Below are 22,971 nucleotides of genomic sequence, written 5' to 3'. Positions count from 1 at the left end.
TCTAGCCAGAGCAAGTGGATTTACATTTACTAGACACTTTTATCCAAAGTGACTGACATTGCATTTCAAGGAACACATTTTACATTCTTATCAATTTTTGCTTTCCCTGGGAATCGAACCCATGACCTTGGTCTTGCAAGCACCAACACTCTACTGTTTGAGCTACAGGAAAGGTAGTGGATGTTGCAGTGGAGTAAAAAGTAGGCTAATGTCAAATTTCCATTACTGTGATTGATTTATTTCTGTTATAGTTGTCTTCAGCCATTTTGGTATGTTAAATTTGAGTCAGTTTTGGACTTGCCCATTTTTATGTTTAAATTTTAGGGCTGGGAATCGATTAAAAAAAATTAACTAATTAATTGCACAATTTCTGTAAATAATTGCAATTAATTGCGCTTCCCCCAAGCTTGTAATCATCAATATTTAAACTTAGAATCACCTAATTAAACAACACAGGAAAAAAAGGGAACAGAAAATAGCCCTATATTAAAATATTAAACATCAATATATCAATATATTATTCTTTTTCAATAATCAATCAACATAATCAATTTAACAGATTATTATTTTTATTCATTATTAAAACAAAATATAGTCGTACAAAGCTATTATTACCAGAGCATGTGATCAGAGCAGGTCATTTTACCATTGTTGCCCAGCATGACTATACCAGCTCAGCAAACAGAAGTCAACAGAGAAATTTCACGTTACTTGAGTGGACTTTATTACTTGAGTGGACTTTACTTTCCAGTGCTTAGTACATGATTGAAGCCTTTGGGCCGTTAACGACAGAGCCGCCGACACACACACGGAACGGAGAGCTCGCCGCTGCTGGGCCATTAACCACACACGCACACGCACACGCACACGCACACGCACACGCACACGCGGAGCACAGAGCGCGACGCACATACCGAGCGGAAAAGACCCGCTCATGAAAGCTGCCCGAGAATGAAACCTGACCGCCGAACATGGAGGGGCGGGACGGCATATTTCGGCCTTTTTAATAGCAGACGCAACAGGAAATCATTAAAACGAGGCAAAAAAAAAAAGTGCTGCGTCAATTGCGTTATTTTTTTTTAACGTGTTAAACATTTCAAATTAATCGCAAAGATTAACGCGTTAATTCCCCCAGCCCTATTAAATTTACATTATGAAAAACAAGGTTGTGTTCCATATTGTGGTGTTCAGCAATTTTAACATAGTATCGTCATCATATCAGTGTAGATGTAGATGGACCAAAATGAAACCATTAAAATATCAAGTAAATAAGAATTGTGATACTTGGTGCCACACTGACACTCTTGTCCCCAAAAGTATTGCTATACCACGATACTCAATATGTTGTGGTATAGTCATTGAGTCAGTTTTCCCTGTTGCACTTACACAAAATTTGAGGGTTCCCCCACCTGCCAAATCCCACTTTAACCACTGAACGTCTCTAATATTAATACAGGTCCTAAAGCTCTTGCCTGATCATAACCCTTCTTTTTGCAGTGATATTCCACTTGAGTTTTTCTCTTTTTTAATGTCTCTCAGCCATTTCTCTTTCTACATTCTTTCTTCAAATACCCCTCTTGCTCACTCCCTCTCCTCCCCATCAAGAGTGGACATGCCCCCTACTGCTGATTGGCTCTCTCTCTCCTCCCCCATTATGAGTGGACACGCCCCCTACTGCTGATTGGCTCACTCTCTCTCTCCTCCTCCATTAGGAGTGGACACGCCCCCTACTGCTGATTGGCTCACTCTCTCCTCCCCCATTATGAGTAGACATGCTCCCTACTGCTGATTAGCTCACTCTCTCTCCTCCTCCATTAGGAGTGGACACGCCCCCTACTGCTGATTGGCTCACTCTCTCCTCCCCCATTATGAGTAGACATGCTCCCTACTGCTGATTAGCTCACTCTCGCTCCTCCTCCATTATGAGTGGACACGCCCCCCTACTGCTGATTGGCTCACTCTCTCCTCCCCCATTATGAGTGGACACGCCCTCTACTGCTGATTGGCTCACTCTCTTCTCCCCCTTTATGAGTGGACACGCCCCCTACTGCTGATTGGCTCACTCTCTCCTCCCCCATTATGAGTGGACACGCCCTCTACTGCTGATTGGCTCACTCTCTTCTCCCCCATTATGAGTGGACATGCCCCCTACTGCTGATTGGCTCACTCTCTTCTCCCCCATTATGAGTGGACATGCCCCCTACTGCTGATTGGCTCACTCTCTTCTCCCCCATTATGAGTGGACATGCCCCCTACTGCTGATTAGCTCACTCTCTCCTCCCCCATTATGAGTGGACTTAAAATTCATATTAATTTTGCCTTTCTGTCTTACCAAAGTCACGTTGCCTGTTTTGTAGATCAGACTGTAGAGAAGTAATAGCGTTTTTTAAATAGTCTAATAGTTTTTGAGTTTCAGTCTGTTTCTGCACTTGGTTGTCAACTGTGAAAGGAAAAAAAAATATATGATTGATAAACAATCAAGAATATGAGAGTTTGCTCTTTAAAGTATTTCTTACGGTTATCTCCTTTAAATGATTAGATTTGCAGACCTGCATCATTCAGTTTGGATGTCAGCGCTGACACAGCAGAACTCAAACTGTTCATCAAACTCTTCACTTCAGTGTGTGACAGACCTTGCTGGCGCTCTGTGAAAAAGAAGTAAAAGTCCTGCTATTACAGTCAGAAATACACAGTTGTGGGGAAAAAAATAATAGATTTTCATGTTGTGAGCAAAATATGTGGTAGTTTACAGAATGAAGACGATGAAGATCAATGCTAACTTTCTTTAATAAACATTAATATAATATATAGATGAAGGCACAGAGAATGATCACATAAACTACTCACACTACAGACGAGAACCGACAATGAACTGAATGAGACAGGGACTATAAACACAGGGAAACTTAATGACAGACAGCTGAACATAATCAGTAACCAAGGAGACGAACTGGGAGGTAATTGAGGGGCTGTTTACACGACACCGTTTTCAACTAAAAACTTAAAACTTTTTATGCGTTTTGGCCGTTTGTTTACACGACAATGGCATTTTGGGTGCCTGAAAAAGCAAACTTTCGAAAATGGGTTTCAAAGTGGAAGTTTTTGAAAACGGTCTCCGTGTAAACAACAAAAACGTTAAACTGAAAATGATGACGTCAAGCACATGTGTATCAGGCTACATGCTCAGTCCAGGGGGCCAATGTTTCGGAAAACATTGAAGCTTCCCCGGGCGCCGCCATTGATTAGCGGCCCATCACCTGTTGTTAGCATTCCATTGACTCTCATTCATTTTGGCGTCACTTTGACAGCGAATAACTTTACATCTGAGGCGTTTAAAGACTCCATTTGTCAATTATTTATTTCTAAAGAAACACGAAAATGTATAAAAGGCTCCATTACCTTTTATCTTACGTTATGGCCCCGTAGAAGCCGTTTTTGTAAAAATAGGCTAACGATTGCGTCATAACCACGCGACTCTCTGTCGCACAGTAGAGAGATTACCGTATGGACAGGAGGAGAAGCTCACGGGCAATCGGGGGGACGTGGAGGCAAAATGACAAAATTATTAATCAGAATACTTAGCAAAAGTTTCTCCTGCTCCTAGCTCATGGACACCTCCTACTCACACTCTCCGTCTCTGCAAGTTTTGGAAGAGAATGATTCAGATTTCTCTTGGCACAGCTACTAGAAGACAGACGGGTTGCTCACGTCACATCTACGTCGTCAAGCTCAGTTTGAGTCTGCGCAGTACGGTCAGCCATCAGGAAGTGAGAGCTTCTAATTGACTTCACTTGTCTCCGTTGAATCCATTGGGGTCGCTGTGTCCAGTTTATATACTGTCTATGGTTGAAGTCTATGGGGTCGCTGTGTCCATTTCTTTTACTGTCTATGGTTCAGTCTATAGTGTTTCATCGCCAATTCGCCATCTAATGGCCTGGCAGCAGAATACAGCGTTTTTAATCATTTTCATGGATCAGTGTGAATGGGGATTGTTTCGACAACGGTGTCGTCTAAGGAAACTCAAAGGAAAAACGTCTCTGTTTTAAGCATATCGTTGTCGTGTAAACATAACCTAAAGTTCCTTGCACACCGAGTCAGAAATTTTCATATGCGTTTTTTCGTATTCGTCATTTGGTGGCTGTGAATTGTCAAAACACCTCACAAAATGCTTGCTACCGGATGCAAAAAACGCAGAAAATCGAACCCAATCCGATATTTTTTATGACGGACGAATGTTTCGGAGGCAGTGTGTATCGTGTAAACGTGATTGACATAAAATGAGGTGGTATTTATTTTTTAACGTGCGAAAATTTCGGACGAGAATTTCGGAATCTGTGCGCAAGGACCTTAAAGGAACACTCCACCGTTTTTTGAAATAGGGCTTATTCACCTTCTTTCCTACATTTAGATAGGTGGGCAAATGCATTTTTGTCTCAGTGCATGCAATGTTTTAGTTTGACAGGGTCGGCGCTAGCTTAGCTTAGCATAATGAATGGAATCCTTTGTTGCCAGCTAGCATGTCCTGAGTAAAAGTGATATAAAAAAATAAAAAAACCCACCTAATTACTTCTTGTGGCCTGCGTATTCACAACAAGTACAAATAGCGATGCAGATTAACACTAGACGATTTCCTATGCAGATATTGACTTGGGACTATATTAGGGGGAAGCACAGGTGAAGCACTGCTACTTGGGCGCAGAGATATCACGCCCAAGTAGCAGTGCTTCGCCTGTACTTCCCCCTAATATAGTCCTTAATATATAAGTCAATATCTGCCTAGGAAATCGCCTAGTGTTAATCTGCCTCACTATTTGTACTTGTTGTGAATACGCAGGCCACAAGAAGTAATTAGGTGGGTTTTAAAAAAAATTTATATCACTTTTACTCAGGACATGCTAGCTGGCAACAAAGGATTCCATTCATTGTGCTAAGCTAAGCTAGCGCCGACCCTGTCAAACTAAAACAATGCATGCACTGAGACAAAAATGCATTTGCCCACCTATCTAAATGTAGGAAAGAAAGTGAATAAGCCCTATTTCAAAAAACGGTGGAGTGTTCCTTTAAGACTAAACTGAACTGAATCACATGAAACAAACACACAGGAATGAAACTAACACAAAACACAACATAATCCTGACACACGTGTGTTGGTTTTGGAGGATTTAAATGTACGGTCCATAATAAAAAATTTAATCTCACCCAGCTTTTGTTGGTTTTCCTCTTGTTTGGATGTGATTGAACTCAATGAAGAGGCAAGATTGGTCATCAAGGTCTCAATATTCTTTTCTTGAGGTTTGACTGAAGTTTGATTGAAACTATGAATGTTCATCCAACTCTCCAGCACTGAGAATGTTCTTTGTTGATGAAAAACTGGGAACAAAAACAAACTTTCTTGTAATCAGCATAATGCTGCATACCACAATTATGTATAATTTTTTTTGCATTACTCACTTTTTAAAATGCAAATATTTGACAACGCAACACTTTCAAAGTATGATGTTAAACCACTCACAGATGACAGAAGTCATGATGATGAAAATAATCATGCAGACTGTTCCTACAAGCACAAAGATGCCAGTTGTTCTGCTACAACCTGCAGAAAACAACACACCATGAGAAATCCCATTCTAGGCTACTTTCTTTAAAGCAAGACAGCCTTCCTGTTCCTTAAACAGTAGAGCACAGCACTAGCAACACCAAGGTCATGGATTCAATTCCCAGAGAAAGCAAGAACTGATAAAAATGAATGCAAATGAGGATAAATGTGAATGTGATGTGCAGTATGATCAGGAAAGTATTTTACAAAACACTTCACGCCTGCATCCATTCAGATGTTATAGGAGGAACTCCAAAGCTTAAAATTGAATTAGTAGTTTTACAACGGAAAGGTTTTCGGGGGAACCACGGCAATATTTTTTCCCTCCGATTTCATATTTTTTCAATCACCATGTTCCTTTAGTGGTTCCGTATCTTTGTTTTAAAATGTTCATGTAATAATTAACAAACATTAGCCTCAATGTTCAGTCCAATAGTTCATGTACATTCAAATAACTAATCAAATGCTATAATAATTCTGTTTTGAATAGAATTTGAAGGTTAATTTCTTTAAGCATCATATAATGTATAATGCTTCGCGTCCTCCTGCCTAACAACGCCCTTCAGCCGTGACTTATTCACGATACAGCACAGCCTCTCGTACCTTATTGCTTAAAGTGATTATAAAGGTTAGGGTAGTTATATAGTTATATATAGTTATATATTATAAGGTAGTTGTACAACAAACTAAAACTGTTTCTCTCATATACAACACAAAGACATCTTTCTGTATCAAATACAATTTAGTATCATAGCAAACCTTTGCTAAATGTCATCTTCCGTTCATATTCCATGTCCATTTTCATGATTTCTTCACAACTATCAGTTTTCTGATAGACCATCATAGCTTTTGCAGTCACTTGCTTTCTAGAGAATCCAAAGCACATTCAAAAGAGCTCCTGCAATGACAGTAAACAGGGCATTAGTGTATTATAACACAGCACTTTCCGTTCCTCATTTCAAAGGATATTGACCCGTAACAAGTGTACTGTAAGTTATTCTGCAGAAGCACATCAGCTAAATGACTAATTAAAACTGCTTGCTCAATGTTTTCAGCATCATCTGTTTTCACTCAGTTTCACTGTGGTTTGTCTGCCTCTTGTTTGAACCTTCACCCTTGACCATTTACCCTGAATTAGCATGGTCAAATTGAACATTTTGGTACAGAAAGACCTCTGGTTTTTAGTAAAGGGGTTTATTTATTTCAAAGTAAGCGTGTGCTTGCTTTTATCTATTGGAGATAATTTCCGCCACATAATAAAACAATCATGCTTTGGTTAATCGTAAATATAACATAAAAGTCATAATTATGACATAAAATTTGACACAAACATCATACCCAGCCAGCAATGACATGTGGGGCCCAGATGAGGGCTTCATGGGCGGCAAATGTGGGCCCCATTATGGACTTGCACCCGGGATCCACATTGGGGCCAGCCGTGGAAGCCCAGACGTACTAAAAGTGGGACCTGTAAGGGTACTGCATGGGTCTTAATTGGGCAATTCATGTCAGACCCATTTGGGCCCCACCTGCCCAATGGGCTCCAAAGTGGGCTTTGCAACATGGCTACACAGATGGGTTTTAAGTGGGATCTGTAAGGGTCTTATGTGGGTCTTAACTGGGCAATTCATGGCAGAGCCATTTGGGGCCCACCTGCTTAAAGGGGTTTAAAATGGGCTTGCACCCGGGATCCACATGGGGGCCAGCCATGGATGCCCAGATGGGTTTTAAGTGGGATCTGTAAGGGTCTTATGTGGGTCTTAACTGGGCAATTCATGACAGACCCATTTGGGGCCCACCAGTCTGAAGGGGTTTAAAGTGGGTTTGCACCCGGGATCCACATGGGGGCCAGCCGTGGATGCCCAGATGGGTTTTAAGTGGGATCTGTAAGGGTCTTATGTGGGTCTTAACTGGGCAATTCATGACAGACCCATTTGGGGCCCACCAGTCTGAAGGGGTTTAAAGTAGGTTTGCACCCGGGATCCACATGGGGGCCAGCCGTGGATGCCCAGGTGGGTTTTAAGTGGGATCTGTAAGGGTCTTATGTGGGTCTTAACTGGGCAATTCATGACAGACCCATTTGGGGCCCAGTTTGAGTTTATGGAAATGTACGATGTAAAAAAAAATATTAATCATATTTTATATAAAATATATATTTTTAAAACCTGGGTGACTCTAAAACTGCAAAAAAATCTAAGTAAAAAATCTGAACAAGTTGTGTTTCAAAATTTAGGTTGATATCTCAAAAAATGAGCTTTCAGTGAGATTTTGTTTGGGCGCAGTACCAAACTTTTTCACTAGGTGACAGCCAGACTCCATTACTGCCCATATAAGGGCGCCTCCATTTCCATATGTGTTTTGAGTGATCTGAACCATATATTTCCACAATTTTCATACAATTTATGAAGTAGACATTCTAATCAGAAGTAATATGGGTAATCTATACACATAAAAATGTTCATTGCTATTTCAAAATAAAGGTCTGAACACACCTTAGGAATATGAAAATATTCTTGTTGCAAATTGATAAATTACGGCTCCTCTGTAATTTATTTTGAAAATCAGTCACCAAATATGAAAACTAGAGATTGTAAGCTTTCAAATGATATATAGTTTGTCAAGATTAGTTTAGGTTTAGTATAGGATATTACTGTTTTAAATATGTAATGAATTTGGGCCCACCGGTGGGCCCGTGACAGTTAACTGGTTAAGGAAACAATCTAAGAAAACGCTTTGAACTGCAAGAAATATATTGTTAAATTGAACAACAAAAATGATCTTTAAAAAACAATTTAAATGTCACAATGTAACGGGTACCGTAGCAACGGCACCGTGGATAACAGATTAATTCCTGTAAAACAGGAGAGAAACGAGGAGACAGTATTATCAGTTTCGAGCTCTCTGCAGTAATTTATTTTCTGAATTTTCTTCAGCAATCACATCTCTATTGTTAAGTATCATTGTATGTTTCACATATTACATGTTCAGTGTCTTTTTAACATTACAATTAATTTTAAGTGTCCATGTCAATGCAAAATCCATATTAAAATAAACCTCTTTCCACCAAATGCATGTTCACTTACTCTTCATGCTTGTATTTTATACTATTTATCAAAATGAAATGTAAAGACAATGGTAATATTCACCAGCTTTTTTTTAGATACTTAGAATCTTCCATTCACAGTATTTTATCAGTATCATGTTAATACAGTACTGCAAAATCATGCTCAGAACTCATAAAGTGCTTAAAGTGTAACTTTTAACCTCATTTTAAACTGTAAACATTTTTGTATAAACTCATTGAGCAAAAAAACATTTCCAACAGATGTTGGGAAACTGACATACAGTGAGCTAAACATATCTGTTAACATTACAAGCTCAAAAAAATATCATATACACGGGGAAAGTGTGCGTTGAGCTGACTTGCTCTCTAGTAATGTCTCTCGACCGTTACTCTGTAGGACTTTGCCCTCTCGTTTCAACTCATTTCAAACTAAATCAAAAACAGACCCTAACGAAACTCATTTCACTAAAAACAGTTCACTCATATCTCACATACATTCCAGCATAGATAAATGCTACTTCTGGGGTGTTTTTATACATTTACCCACCTGTAAAACAGGAGAGAAACGAGGAGACAGTGTTATCAGTTTCGAGCTCTCTGCAGTAATGAGAAACCCGCAACTTACGCAGCTACAGTAACTCGTCACTCTACACTGCCCCTACTGGCCTGGAGCAAACACTACACAATTCACTTTAAGTCACGAAAATTCACATTAAAAATAAAACAATTGGGATACTTGTTTTTTTTTTTTTAAATACAATCACTTGTTTCAAATAAAAGACAATAATTGTGAATATTCTTAAAACACAAATACAACACTTTTGTGGTCGTCACAACAATATACCGGTAAACAAATAAAAAATATATTTAAATTAAAAAAAAAATCTCTGAAAAAAAAACAGCTCTCCAAAAAATACATTAATACAAAATTGTTACATCGAACAACAAACATAATCTTTAAAAAACAATGTCACAACATACCGGTAAATAAATCAAAAATATATTTTTATATATATTATCCCAGTTCAAACCAATGCCCACTTTGCCCATAAATGTACCATGCAGGACCCATATATGTGTTCCCAGTTCAAACCCATGGCCACTTGGCCCATAAAAATTCTATGCAGGACGCATATATGTGTTCCCAGTTCAAACCCATGGCCACTTGGCCCATAAAAATTCTATGCAGGACGCATATATGTGTTCCCAGATCAAACCCATGCCCACTCGGCCCATAAATAAACCATGCAGGACCCATATATGTGTTCTCAGTTCAAACACATGCCCACTTGGCCCATAAATATGACATGCAAGACCCATATATGTGTTCCCAGATCAAACCCATGCCCACTCGGCCCATAAATATGTCATGCAAGACCCATATATGTGTTCCCAGATCAAACACATGCCCACTTGGCCCATAAATAAACCATGCAGGACCCATATATGTGTTCCCAGTTCAAACCCATGGCCACTTGGCCCATAAAAATTCTATGCAGGACCCATATATGTGTTCCCAGATCAAACCCATGCCCACTCGGCCCATAAATAAACCATGCAGGACCCATATATGTGTTCTCAGTTCAAACACATGCCCACTTGGCCCATAAATATGACATGCAAGACCCATATATGTGTTCCCAGATCAAACCCATGCCCACTCGGCCCATAAATATGTCATGCAAGACCCATATATGTGTTCCCAGATCAAACACATGCCCACTTGGCTCATAAAAATTCTATGCAGGACCCATATATGCATTCCCAGTTCAAACCCATGCCCACTTGGACCATAAATATGCCATTCAAGACCCATATATGTGTTCCCAGTTCAAACCCATGCCCACTTGGACCATAAATATGCCATTCAAGACCCATATATGTGTTCCCAGATCAAACCCATGCCCACTTGGCCCATAAATATGCTATGCAGGACCCATATATGTGTTCCCAGTTCAAACCCATGGACACTTGGCCCATAAAAATTCTATGCAGGACCCATATATGTGTTCCCAGTTCAAACCCATGGACACTTGGCCCATAAAAATTCTATGCAGGACCCATATATGTGTTCCCAGATCAAACCCATGCCCACTCGGCCCATAAATATGTGATGCAAGACCCATATATGTGTTCCCAGATCAAACACATGCCCCCTTGGCCCATAAATAAACCATGCAGGACCCATATATGTGTTCCCAGTTCAAACCCATGGCCACTTGGCCCATAAAAATTCTATGCAGGACCCATATATGTGTTCCCAGATCAAACCCATGCCCACTCGGCCCATAAATAAACCATGCAGGACCCATATGTGCATTCCCAGTTCAAACCCATGCCCACTTGGCCCATAAATATGTCATGCAAGACCCATATATGTGTTCCCAGATCAAACCCATTCCCACTTGGCCCATAAATATGTCATGCAAGACCCATATATGTGTTCCCAGATCAAACCCATGCCCACTTGGCCCATGCCTGTCCCTTATGGGGCCCATGTAATCAGCTTATATGGGCTTCCTATGTGGGACTCGTACTACAAAACCTACATGGGACCCGCTGATTTCACCCAGCCAAAGCCCATGCCCACACAGTACCCATGGAACCCGTAGTTAACCCATCTGGGCCCCACGTGTCATTGCTGGCTGGGTAATTATGGCTTACTATGTCACAATTGACATAAAAGTCGAAATTATGACATAAAACGTCATAATTATATGAGATTAAAATTTTGAAATGATTAAGTAATAATAGTCATTTATGAGATTAAAAAGTCATAATTGAGATACTGAGTCATAACTCATAACATAGGCTACTGAGTCATAATTAAGCTATAAAAAAAATAAAAAAAATCTAAATTCTAATGTCCTTTTGTCATAAATTCGACTTTTATTGGCGGATTGGTCTTCCATATTTATCCATACAGCTCAAGGGTGATGCTACTGAAGCTACTGCGCATGCGCATCGAATTCAGTTCGTCAATTAAACTTGTCAAGGGCAACTTGCGATTTCTTCTCATGTTTTCCTTTCACGGGTAAGTAATGTGCAAAAGTACACGAAACAACTCAAAACAGATCGATAGTAGGTATATGCAGATTGTCAATGACAACGTTTTAATAATTGTATTAGAAGTCTGACGAATCGGAAAAATTTACTTACCTTACGTTTGTATTTGTGGTCGTGTCATCGTTTTTGAATTAGATCACTGAATGCTGCTTTTACCGAGACAAAAGTTAATAAAGTTGGGCTAATGTATATCGATGCTCTATGAGTTCATATCTGACGATTTAAATATCGATATTAGTTGAAAAAGTCAGTTCAGCGCTAACGTTACTCGAGCACAGCCGTTAGCAAAGCATCTTTTTAATTTTAGGCTTTATGCTGAAAGATGGCATTAGATTTCAGACGTTTTTAAAAGTTGTAAATTAGATATATTTTTTTAAAGTGAGGGGAATTATATGTTTAAAATATTACTAAAACAGTATTTTAATAAATTATGTAATTAAATATTATGTTAAAGTATAATCAATAAGAGGTTGTTGTGCTATATTGACTATAGGATAGTTTTCAGGCTCAGGCCTTGTATTAAATGTTCTACATTTTACAAATAGTAAAGTGTTACATGAGTAGTATGTCTGATAATTACTTAATGAAAAAGTAGTTCCCGACAAAAAAATCCCTATGTGATTTACTGCTTCCACTGTGTCCCATGAGGCCATGGGAGAGGAGTTGTCTGGATGAATACATTATCATACCCGAGAATAGTCCAGAACAATTACATGTATAAAAAAATACTGTTGTCAAGAGAATATATCTTAAAGGGGTGATATAATGCTCTTTTCACAAGATGTAAAATAGGTCTCTGATGTCCCCAGAGTGTGTGTGTGTGAAGTTTTGGCTCAAAATACCCCACAGATATTTTTATATAGCATGTTAAAATTGTCACTTTTTGAGGGTGAGCAAAAACGCACCGTTTTTGTGTCTGTCACTTTAAATGCAAATGAGCTGCTGCTCCCGGCACAGGGGGCGGAGCTTCAACAGCTTGTGTCCTTTTACCTCACACACACATGCACTGAAAATGTTCAAACTGGAGTCAGACAATGATGGAGAGACTCAAGAAGAAGTGACAACATGTAGAAGCAACAGGACATTTCTGAATGGTTAGTTGATGAATTTATGTAGCTGATGTGTAGTTATCTTCTAGTCATTGATTAGCATATTCTGTCTTGATAATCTATAAATCGTGTTCAGGGGGCGGGGTTTATGTAAATTCTAGGGTTGGTGATGTCACTAACCCGGGAGGAATGTGGTGTAGTCTCTACCAGCCGTTTGTTGTAGTCCTTAAAAAGCCATTTCTTTAAAAGCAAATATCTCCCTTTGCTTTGAACTTTGAGCGTTGTAACTTTGCAGATGTTGTTTATGCTCAAACAGCAACATTACACACTAACTAAAGTTAGAAAAGTGAAATCATAATCAACCACCCCTTTAATGTTTGAGTACACTAGTACACTGCGCATTTCCATACCTGTCAACACTCCCGTTTTCCCCGGGAGTCTCCTGTATTTCACACCCATCTCCCGCCCCCCTCCCGTTTTGTTATTTCTCCCGTGAAACTCACGTTATTTGTATGGCCCAGACGTCGTTATATGAATAATCACATCAATATATTATTCCAAGGTTGTCCAGTTGCCAGATCTTGTATGAAACCCATACTACTACTCGCGCAATCAACACATCATACAAATTTCAACTCATTTGTGAGCTCAACCTGGCAACCTACAACCCAGTTGTGCCGTCGATATCTGCGCAGGTCGTAGACGCGGGAAGTTGAATAAGCGTTACTGGTAGAAATGGGAAAAGACTCTGTGTTAAGTAAATATTTAACGCAATTAACGCAGCATCCGTTTTTTTCTGTCATCCTTTGGTTGCATGGCGTTACATTATATGATGCGCTTTTATTCTTGCTAATGCTTTTAAACCATTCAAGCCATATAGGCTACTTATTTTATAAAACTTTAAAAGCGGAAAGCGCATCACTCATTCCTGGGAATACATTTGACATCGCAGCCTGACCTTGACGGAAATATCCTACGCCAAAAGTAGCCTACCAGAGAAGAAGTCTCAGCTAGACACAGATTTGTAAACCCTACAGTTTGCTTTGGTTTTTCAATCCATGCCCGTTTCGCCCGTGGCTCTAAAGGGACACAACAAAAATAGGGACACACGCGAAAGCCAAAATAGAATGCAAAATGTATTAACAAAATAGAACTACACAGAAAAAGAAAAGAAAACTACGTACGGTACAACGGTAACAGTGAACAAATTCATAATCCGTGCACGCTTTCGCAATCGTTCTTTTGTAAATCGTTCTTTCGCAATAGTTGTTTGTAATATTCATTTCCTGTGAACAATTGTGAAATTCTGTTCCAATTGGTGAAGTTACACAACAATATGCTGATTGATTACATAACAATATTTGGATGTAATATTCAGTTCCAGTGATAGGCTACACAGGTGATGAGTAATATTCAGTACCAGTAAAAACTCCACCCGCTGGAACAGTTTCTTACAGTAACTGAATATTACACAACATCACCTGTTCAGTTTTGAAAACTGTTGCCTACTCACAGATTTGTGGCCTATACTTTATTTTAGAAATCTGTTTTTCTGTATATTGATTTGTTGTGTATTGTTAAGATGAATACAACTGTCTTAACTGATTTTTTCTAGGATGTGGCGATGGGGTGTGTAATGGGGGGGACCCCATTACATCCCCCCCCCCCCATGTCTCCCGTATTTTGGTACCCAAATGTTGACAGGTATGATTTGAGCTGTTTAGTGCTGCATCAGCTTTTTATTTTCCGTTGCAAAATATGTTTTGATGAAATTACGATCAGCCATTGTTTGAAAAAGGCTTGACGCAAGTTCCCCACACACAGACACACAAACACTTTTTGTTCAGTAAATCTGACTCAATTCAGATGATTTTAGCAGTATATAGCAAAAGGTTGGGTTTGAGATTAATTACACCATGATTAGTTTGTAATACTGGTCAAAAGTTTGGAATAAGTACGAAAAAATGTTTTTGAATGAAGTCTCTTGCCCCTCAAGGCTGCATTTATGTGGTCAAAAAGACCATTTTCTATAACAGCATTCCTAAAGCTCAAACAGTAGCAATGCCAAGGTCATGTGTTTTGATTCCCAGTGAATGCATATAAGTGATACCTTGAAAGCAAGTTTCTTTGAAAAAATTGTCTGCCAAATGTTACCAAAAAAAAAAAAAGTAGCCTAACTAACTGCAAATGCTATTTCAGGTACACAGAAGCCAGAAATGCAGGATGTGTGAAGCATTACATGTTTGAAGCTTCTTCACCGGGTGTCTCAGGTAAGTGCAGAAGACTCATCATCATACATCATGAGCAAAGAAATGATACTCTGCTTTTTGGTTGATCCACCAATACAAAAATTATACTAATTTCTCATTAGCTAGCAAAATGTTTTCCATGCATGAACATGGATTTGCTAAGTGATTATGACGTTTGCCCTCCGTGTCAGTAAGGTTCAATATGTGTCCTAGTAATAAATTAAATTTTACATGAAAAAAAGAGAGATGAGCTTCATCTTACTGCTTCTGTGCAACAATAAAAATCACACAATTATCATTTCAAATAATGACACATTTTGAGGTATTTTAAAATAATTATTTATTTTAATCACAATATTCAGGACATCATTCAGATCCTTTCTACTGCATGACAGGAAGACAAGTTATTTTATTTATGATTATGATAAGTGTTTTATATACAGTTTATCAGTGTGAATTTGTTGACTGTTGAAGTGAGAGAGTGATCAAAGAAAAACAATTTCGGGAATATTCCCACCTCACCTCACAAAAACCCAATACACTCAAAACTAAGCGTATTTGCGCAGTGCTTTTGGACACTTTGCTGAAGCAATTTTTAGTCTGAATTTCCCTTTTCACATATGTACTTCAATTTGGAAGAGCAGTGGATGTCATTAAGCAACCCATCATATGAAATGTGCCCACAGTCCTCTCCTTCCTCTCCTTTCTCTCCCAAGTTGTGTTCAGTCCAATCATCTGGCTGCCCAATTCTCCATTGTCTGCAAAAATATAATTTAAAATTTGTTACTAACGGTACCCTTAAAAGTACCATTACTTCGGCACCAAGTCAGTATAAAAAAATAAAAAAAAGTGACTATACCAGCATTTCTGCCAATCACAGACATAGGCCTATCTGTTGAGTGTGTGAACGCAATGGCCAACAATTTTATGTTACAATGAGAACCGAATATTCTGTTCTCTATATTATATTCAACTCACGCTTTATCCATGGTGTAAGGAGTGTCATCCGCCCATCTCCATTCCCCTGTGTTCTGGTCTGTTAGACCGACCCAGTAGTCCTGTGAATTGGCGAAGTTGGTAACAAATTGCTAGGAAGGGGGATAAAAGTTAATCACTGAAAGACAGAATGGAAGGTAGGAAAAGGGTTTTTGTGTATGTGTGTTACACACCCACTCCTTCTCAGAGCCTTCTTCTATTTTTACGAGTAACGCGCTCTGCTCTTCGCAGTAATATTTTGCTTCGGTCCAGTTCATTTTGTCATTAGAGAACAGGTAACAGCTGTTGCTGAATGGGATCCACTCAGTTTCAGGACAGCCAGGAAATAAGTCTATAAGAGAGAGAGGGAGAGAAAGAGAATGCATAATAATGTTGTAGTACAGAAGACATACTTTTTTTTTTTTTTTTTTACTTAGTCATTCAACACATTTAATTAAAACATCAAAGTAAAAAAAAAAAAAAAAAATCAAATGAGGACTTGACCAATTATTGAAATCGATATAATTTTCATTTTGGTAAACCACCGCCATAAACAATATTTGGGCAGGACTAGTTTTCTCTGTGAGGTGGTATCATAAATTCTTGTTTAACTGTACGGATGTTGTATGATTTTAAGTATTTCAATACTTTTTTTTTTTACACACCCCGAGTAAAAATTACAGAGCAAATATTTTTTTGTCTCATGCAGATTAAATAAATGTAATCCTACCCAGATAATACTTAATATTATTCCCCACCCCCCACCCCCCACAATGCTTCTCCTCATTTACTCTGACCATCTTCAAATACCGTAATTAAAGCTATAATTCTTGTTGTGCTGCCTGATGCCCTTCATTATGACATATATTGGTAAAATAACCTGCTATTCTGCTGCATAACAGCATTAAAGCAGAAGCTGCATATGTTTGAGCACAATATTGCATCTTGAATTTAGAGTTTACTCACTGGTAAATGATAGTTTATAAGAAAGAGCTTGAATAGATTTTTTCAGTTTCTCCAGGTCTGAGCTTGGCGTGCCAACTTTAGTTGAATACAAAAGTCAGAAAAATACAACATATCAGCACGATTTCTTCTAATACAGGAAAAGCTTAAGAAAATTCTGTAGAACATCATATTTAAGATTTATTTATGAAACATTTATTAACATTTATATTTTAATTAGTATTTGTGTTTATATTAATTAGTATAATTTTAGGTCTTACTCGGGATACGTTGTGTGCGTGAATAAAACCGTAGAGATGAAATCAAACTGTTCCCTACAGGAGAAAGAAATAGAAAAAGTTTTATCATGGGCCAATAAATATACAGCTTCAACCCCTTAAAGGTAGGGTAGGTAGGATTTTTCAAAAAAAATTTTTTTCACATTTGTTTAAACTGTCTTTATATACCAATACATAATTAACATGTAAGTGCTCATAAAAAGAGAGTAAAAAAATCGAGTGACTGTACACCTTTTAATCTGCAATAAACACAGCTCATTATTTCCATCCGGGACGAAACAATTGATTGGTTTGGGCGACTGTCACTCACTCTCGCAACCATGGCTACCACCCCTGTTGCTACAAGATCTGCCCATATGCGCGCGCACCCGTTTGATTTGAGGAGTGCAAGAGAGGCACGGAACCTACGAAGAGTAAAATTATGGCAGAGAAAGAGCATTCAAAATTCAAAGCACCTGCATATGCATCAGCGAAGGCAAACAAGGCAAAAACTACTTCCTCGGACCCTGGTTGCCCGCACTCTTGAACGACCTTCTCTGCTTCGCCCTCGACCCCCGGACCTGTCCTCAATAATGTTAGTCCTCATCAGAGTCAACAATGTTTTTATCATGGAAACTCTTACATGCAAAACACCGTATAGCCTATTATGAATCTTACACGAAATTCACCTTCATCACAGTGTAACTGATGGTAATGGAAAAATGTGTATCAATACAAACTGTTTTTAGCTTTGCCTTATAAATATAGCTCGTTACTTATAAATATAGCTCGTTACCTATAAATATAGCTCGTTACCGAATCAAACAAAATATATTTTAAACTTTACCAGTATCGATATGCTAGCTTGATAGTGAGTAGCCTACTAAAAGCCATCTTATTTGTTTATATTTATAGTGATAAAGTTAGGTATTTTATTACATGTGATTCTGACATGATGTCACTGCATGCACTGCGCGCTCCTTCCTCTCCACTCGTCTCAGGTAATAAATGCGTCTTCCAGCTGAGCCTGAGCGTTTGGCGTCGCGCGTTCATGTGTTTTGGGGGCGTGGCTTTGGAAGGAGCTCAGAAGGGAGGGGGTGGAGTGAATGGAAATAATGAGTTGTGTTTATTGCAGATTAAAAGGTCTACAGAGACTCGATTTTTATACTCTCTTTTTCAGAGTACTTACATTTTAATTATGTATTGGTATATAAAGACAGTTTAAACTAATTTGGAATGGTTTTTTTTGTTGAAAAATCCTACCTACCCTGCCTTTAATATGCAGTTTTAAATTTGAGGATTCAAAGCTGAAACATACATCCAGCACTCACCCAGGTTTTGTAGTTGTTCCTCTTGTTTGGATGCGAGTGAACTCTGTGACAAGCCGAGATCAGTAATCAAGTTCTCAATTTTAGACAACTTCTTTTCATGCATTTCTTATGGATATAGAGTGAGAGGGACAAATAAGTAAATGATCAGTGCACTTATAATATCTTAGAGTATTTGCAGTGTCATATATATATATATATATACAGTTGCAACTTTGTTTATGATTAATTTGTTATCAAAAGATTATCCACCTTGTGCTTCAGTGTAAAGAACTTTGTAAATCAATTAAACTGCCTTGCAATCTCTTACAAAATAAAACATCAGAGTTACGGCAGTCGAGACACTAACCTTTGGTCATTGTGTTAATTGATCCAGACATGTTCAAAGATGAACTCAGACTGGACACCAAATTCTGCAGCTCAGAAACCTTCTTTTCTAAGTCATTATCTGTCAAAAACAATTATTAATTAACATTCCATTACCAAAACTGATCCGTGATGATGATGATGATGATGATGAAGTTCTCACCTGAGGTCTGAAACTCAGATTTGACTGAGGTTAGATCAGAAGTATGGCTGTTAATCCAACTCTCCAGCATTGAGAACTTTCTTTCTTGATGCGAAACTTCAAACCAAAATAAACAGACAAACAAACTTTTTCAGCTTCTCTGCAAATATTTTATATATTCATATGCTAATTCAAATAGTTTATAAAGCTCAGAGCAAAGCAGTTCAGTTCATATCACAATTAGCAGTTTAGTAAATGTTGATCTTGAACAAAAAAAAGTCCACGTTCACATTATTTGTCACACTAAAAACACAAAGATGTTGCAGTCCGTATCCACACCAGTGATAAATTAAAGCAGTCTAGTAGCAAAACACTAAAGACAGTATTTCATTAATAACTCACAGATGACAGAAGTCATGATGATGAAAAAAATCATGCAAACTGTTCCTAGAAGCACAAAGATGCCGGTTTGTCTGTGATTTGAGCGACCTGAAGAAAACAGACAAAATCTTTGATAAATTTATATTGATAATATCACATATACAATGTCGAAATTTAATCATTTTAATTTTGTAATGCCATGTTTTAATTCTTTTTGCATTTTTCCACACATTTTGAGATATTATTCATGTCTGTGGCAAAATGGTGCCGGAACAAGTGACATACCCAAGTTTATACTTAGAAGTTTGTTTAAATCATCATAGTACGAGCAGTAAAAATATATATATATCCATAATTAGCATGAACATGATTAATTGTTGAAGCTCACTGGTTAAGAGATGTTATCCAGTACCCACTACCCCCTGAGGAAGAAACATTCACAGCATTCTCGATTCCAATCACATTTCAAATATAAAAGTTGCTTTTGAAATAACGATTAAAAAAGTTTGTCAAAACATTAAAATAAATGTAACTGCAAAACATTTTCCATTTCACTCATGCTGTAAAAGCTTTAAGATAGTTTCTCCAACTGAATGGGATATGGTAAATCTTCCAAACCTCTCCAAAATGATTTCTTTGGTTCACATTCCATCTCCATTTGAACGTATTCTTCAGAACGATCCATTTTCTATAAAGGACAATATAATGTGAGCAAATTTAAGTCTCTTGCTGCTTATGGTTGAAATGAAAAACACCATTAATCATTTATGTTCCTTAAAAAAATGTCACTTCCACATTCTGAGAAAGTGATATTTAACGAATTCCGTTTGGGAAGATTATCTTTATTCTGTTACCCAGACACACACAAGAAAAGATTTAATGCTAAAGATTTTTAAATTATTTTTGCATGTACATTTTCTTCATGACAGCTTTAATGACGCTTATGTCATGTCTACTTTACAGCATGCAATTAGTTGATTTGCCAACATGCAATTTATTGGTAATTTTTAAATAATAGACAGTAGTTTTATAAGACTTCCCCCTCTCCCCATCCCCCCCAAAAAAGTGTCCCATTCCATGGATCTAGGTTTTCATTTTGTCTCATTTAACTTGCTATTTGGTCTTTTTACTTGTGTGACTCTGTAAACGTCTTAATTCTTTCTGAAAGCTGTGGGGAATTTTCCTTTTAACCATTTAAAATAGCACTTCTAATAAAATAATTTAGCTGAGTGAGCAAAACACTGCATCCTGAGCTTGGACTTTCAACCATGTAAAAATATACTGAATTAGGGAAGCGAGAGTAATTCATATGTAAAACTTTATCTGTCGTGAGAAAATCTTTTCAATGAAAATCTCAAATGAAGATTGCAGAACTCCAGCTTACTTGTCTGTGTTTTCAGATCACCCGTGCTACTTCAGAAGTGTAGAAAGCGCGTACGCACGTATGGTTGCTAGATACTATTGAAAAGACCGGGACCCGGGTAGAAAACGTGCTCTTTTTTACAGAAAAGCTCTGACTGGGGTTTAAATTATTGAAATCTGGCAACCATAAGCATGAACGCTCGTAAAAACAGTCTGTAATGGGTTGTCTTCTCCTTTATTTGGCAAAAATAAGTGGTTTTGGTTAAGTTGTGTGACTCTGTAAACGTCTTTATTCTTTCTGAAAGCTGTGGGGAATTTTCCCTTTTACCATTTAATAGCACTTCTAATAAAATCATTTAGCTGAGCGAGCAAAACACTGCATCCTGAGCTTGGACTTTCAAACATGTAAAAATATACTGAATTAGGGAAGCGAGAGTAATTCATATGTAAAACTTGATCTGTAACTGTTTCTAAGGATAATTTAATAAGAGTTGTACAATGTACAACTGAACAGAACCAATATGATGCTATTAGGAGCATCAAGTTTGAGTCCACCCTCAATAATCCTGTATCCTGCTTTCTGTATGATTTCTTTCAAAGTTTAAGGAATGTTGTAAAGTAAATACAAGTTCTCTTACGAGAGGTTCTCTCGTATTGCGTAAGCTAGCTTACGCTGCGGGAAAGTCTCCTTTCTCGAGATACTGAAGCCAAAAATTATCCTTAATTTTTTTAACTTTGTCAACGCAGTGCGGCAGCCTGCAGACCTAGGGCAAGCGAATCGCGTGCCCATTGGCTGCCCTGCGGCAACTGCAGCAGCCTATGGCTGAGCCTTGCGCGTGACGTCACGTCCAATGAGCGCGCTTGGCGTGCTTAATGCGTCACAGCCCGTCATTAGGGGTGTGGCTTAGCGTATATAAGCAAGGAACAGAGGCTGCTTCACTGATTTCTGTCTCTTCAGCGAAGCTCTTCGCATCGCTGATCTTCGAGGAAGCCGCCGTCGAATCAAGCGACCAGCACGCCGAGGATTTCAGCCTGAGGACGCCGGCCGCTCGCCGCCTTCAGCCTTCCCTGCCTGCTGCGCCATCCGGCATACATATCCTTTCTTTGCTCTGTGTTGTGTGTTTGTGTGTCCGCCGCGACACACCTGCATCTAAAAGAGCGCGAGGCGTTGTTGCAAATGCCTCGCTCATCCTGTGGCTCGTGCAGAGCCGCGCTCAGCGACGGAGACTGCCACGTGTTGTGCACTCTCTGCCTGGGCTTCGACCACGCAGCCCGCGCTCTCTCCGAGGGCGGCTGCGATCAGTGTGAGGAGTTACCGATGTCGACCCTACGGGCTCGACTCGCTAAATTCGAGGAACCTCCACCTTCTCCGGCCACTTCTTCTGGGCCACGTAAGAAGAAACGTCGCTCCCAAAGGCCGCCGGAACTGGACGCTACAGCTGAGCGCTCGCCGGAACCTCTCCCGCGAGTCTCGCTCTCTCCTTCCCCCCCACCCTTCACCGACGCGCAGCTGCCGGCCTCTGCCCGCACTGCCGTCGTCCTGGGGGATGATGCAGATGATGCCGCTGACAGCTGCTCTCTGCTCGCGTCTGACAGCGAGGACTGGTCGGGCTCTCACCGCTCCGCCCCCTCGACTTTGGAGTCTACCAGGTCACGTGCCAGTGTTGACGCGGAGCTTCTCCGCCTCCTCACTCAAGCGGTCGAGAGAATGGGACTGGATTGGTCCCCACCTAAGGAGCCGGAGCCCAATCGCCTTGACGGGTGCTTTCTACCTAGCCGCCGCCCTGCGCCTGCCTCTAGGTCAGCACCCTTCCTGCCTGAGCTCCACACCGAGCTTTCTAAATCCTGGAACGCTCCGTTCTCCACCAGACTCCGCTCACCAGTCTCCTCGGCTCTCTCTCAGGTGGACAGAGCCGCCGAGAACGGCTATAACGCTATCCCCGCCGTTAAGGAAGCTGTGGCAACGCACCTTTGCCCGCCGTCTGCTAGATGGCGCTCAAAGTCTGCCCTGCCGTCTAAAGCCTGCAGGACCACCTCAGCTCTCGCCGGCCGCGCTTTCGCCGCCTCCGGCCAGGCTGCTTCCACCCTGCACTCAATGGCCGTCCTTCAGATCCTTCAAGCCGACCTCCTCCGTGAGCTGGATGAGAAGGGCTCGGGTCCGTCCGCCTTAACT

The 22,971-nt window shown here is 39.5% G+C and overlaps 2 protein-coding genes across 3 annotated transcripts in view; both read right to left on the bottom strand.

The window, feature by feature from the left end:
* asgr1c.1 (asialoglycoprotein receptor 1c, tandem duplicate 1) overlaps positions 1 to 22,971 on the bottom strand; it is a 95,366-nt gene that overhangs the window by 4,463 nt on the left and 67,932 nt on the right. Inside the window, exons 1-6 of one of the 2 annotated variants that reach the window (XM_082171272.1) lie at positions 9,208 to 9,225; positions 6,356 to 6,494; positions 5,513 to 5,593; positions 5,200 to 5,370; positions 2,550 to 2,645; positions 2,333 to 2,440 (exon numbers count right to left, since the gene is read on the bottom strand). The exons of the other annotated variant lie outside the window; for it this stretch is intronic. Of the exons in view, the coding sequence (XP_082027398.1) occupies positions 2,333 to 2,440; positions 2,550 to 2,645; positions 5,200 to 5,370; positions 5,513 to 5,593; positions 6,356 to 6,482 (583 nt within the window). The 5' untranslated portion in view covers positions 6,483 to 6,494; positions 9,208 to 9,225. Of the gene's footprint in view, positions 1 to 2,332; positions 2,441 to 2,549; positions 2,646 to 5,199; positions 5,371 to 5,512; positions 5,594 to 6,355; positions 6,495 to 9,207; positions 9,226 to 22,971 lie in introns of those variants that run through there. 2 annotated transcript variants of the gene reach the window in all.
* LOC309499810 (asialoglycoprotein receptor 1-like) lies at positions 15,348 to 20,211 on the bottom strand. The gene is made up of 10 exons (XM_082171298.1): positions 20,055 to 20,211; positions 19,458 to 19,544; positions 19,077 to 19,172; positions 18,897 to 18,995; positions 18,551 to 18,655; positions 17,223 to 17,276; positions 16,966 to 17,040; positions 16,194 to 16,351; positions 16,003 to 16,112; positions 15,348 to 15,782 (listed from the first exon to the last, which is right to left on the bottom strand). Exons 1-10 carry the CDS (start codon positions 20,119 to 20,121, stop codon positions 15,620 to 15,622), a joined length of 1,014 nt encoding a protein of 337 aa, XP_082027424.1. The 5' UTR covers positions 20,122 to 20,211; the 3' UTR covers positions 15,348 to 15,619.

Source organism: Leuciscus leuciscus (genome assembly GCF_965113295.1).
Source record: "Leuciscus leuciscus genome assembly, chromosome: 5".
In the NCBI taxonomy this organism is placed as follows: domain Eukaryota; kingdom Metazoa; phylum Chordata; class Actinopteri; order Cypriniformes; family Leuciscidae; genus Leuciscus; species Leuciscus leuciscus.
The sequence above is the reverse complement of the archived record's forward strand: the minus strand, read 5'-3'. Positions and strand labels throughout refer to the sequence as shown.

Bases quoted from the DNA above. Each gene is read 5' to 3' on its own strand.
- LOC309499810 (XM_082171298.1), bottom strand. From the start codon at position 20,121: ATGGATCGTTCTGAAGAATACGTTCAAATGGAGATGGAATGTGAACCA. The intron at 18,656-18,896 runs GTTAGTGTCTCG...TATATCCATAAG, and splicing joins AATTAACACAATGACCAAAG to AAATGCATGAAAAGAAGTTG. The intron at 15,783-16,002 runs GTGAGTTGAATA...ATATTTTTGCAG, and splicing joins CCTTACACCATGGATAAAGC to ACAATGGAGAATTGGGCAGC.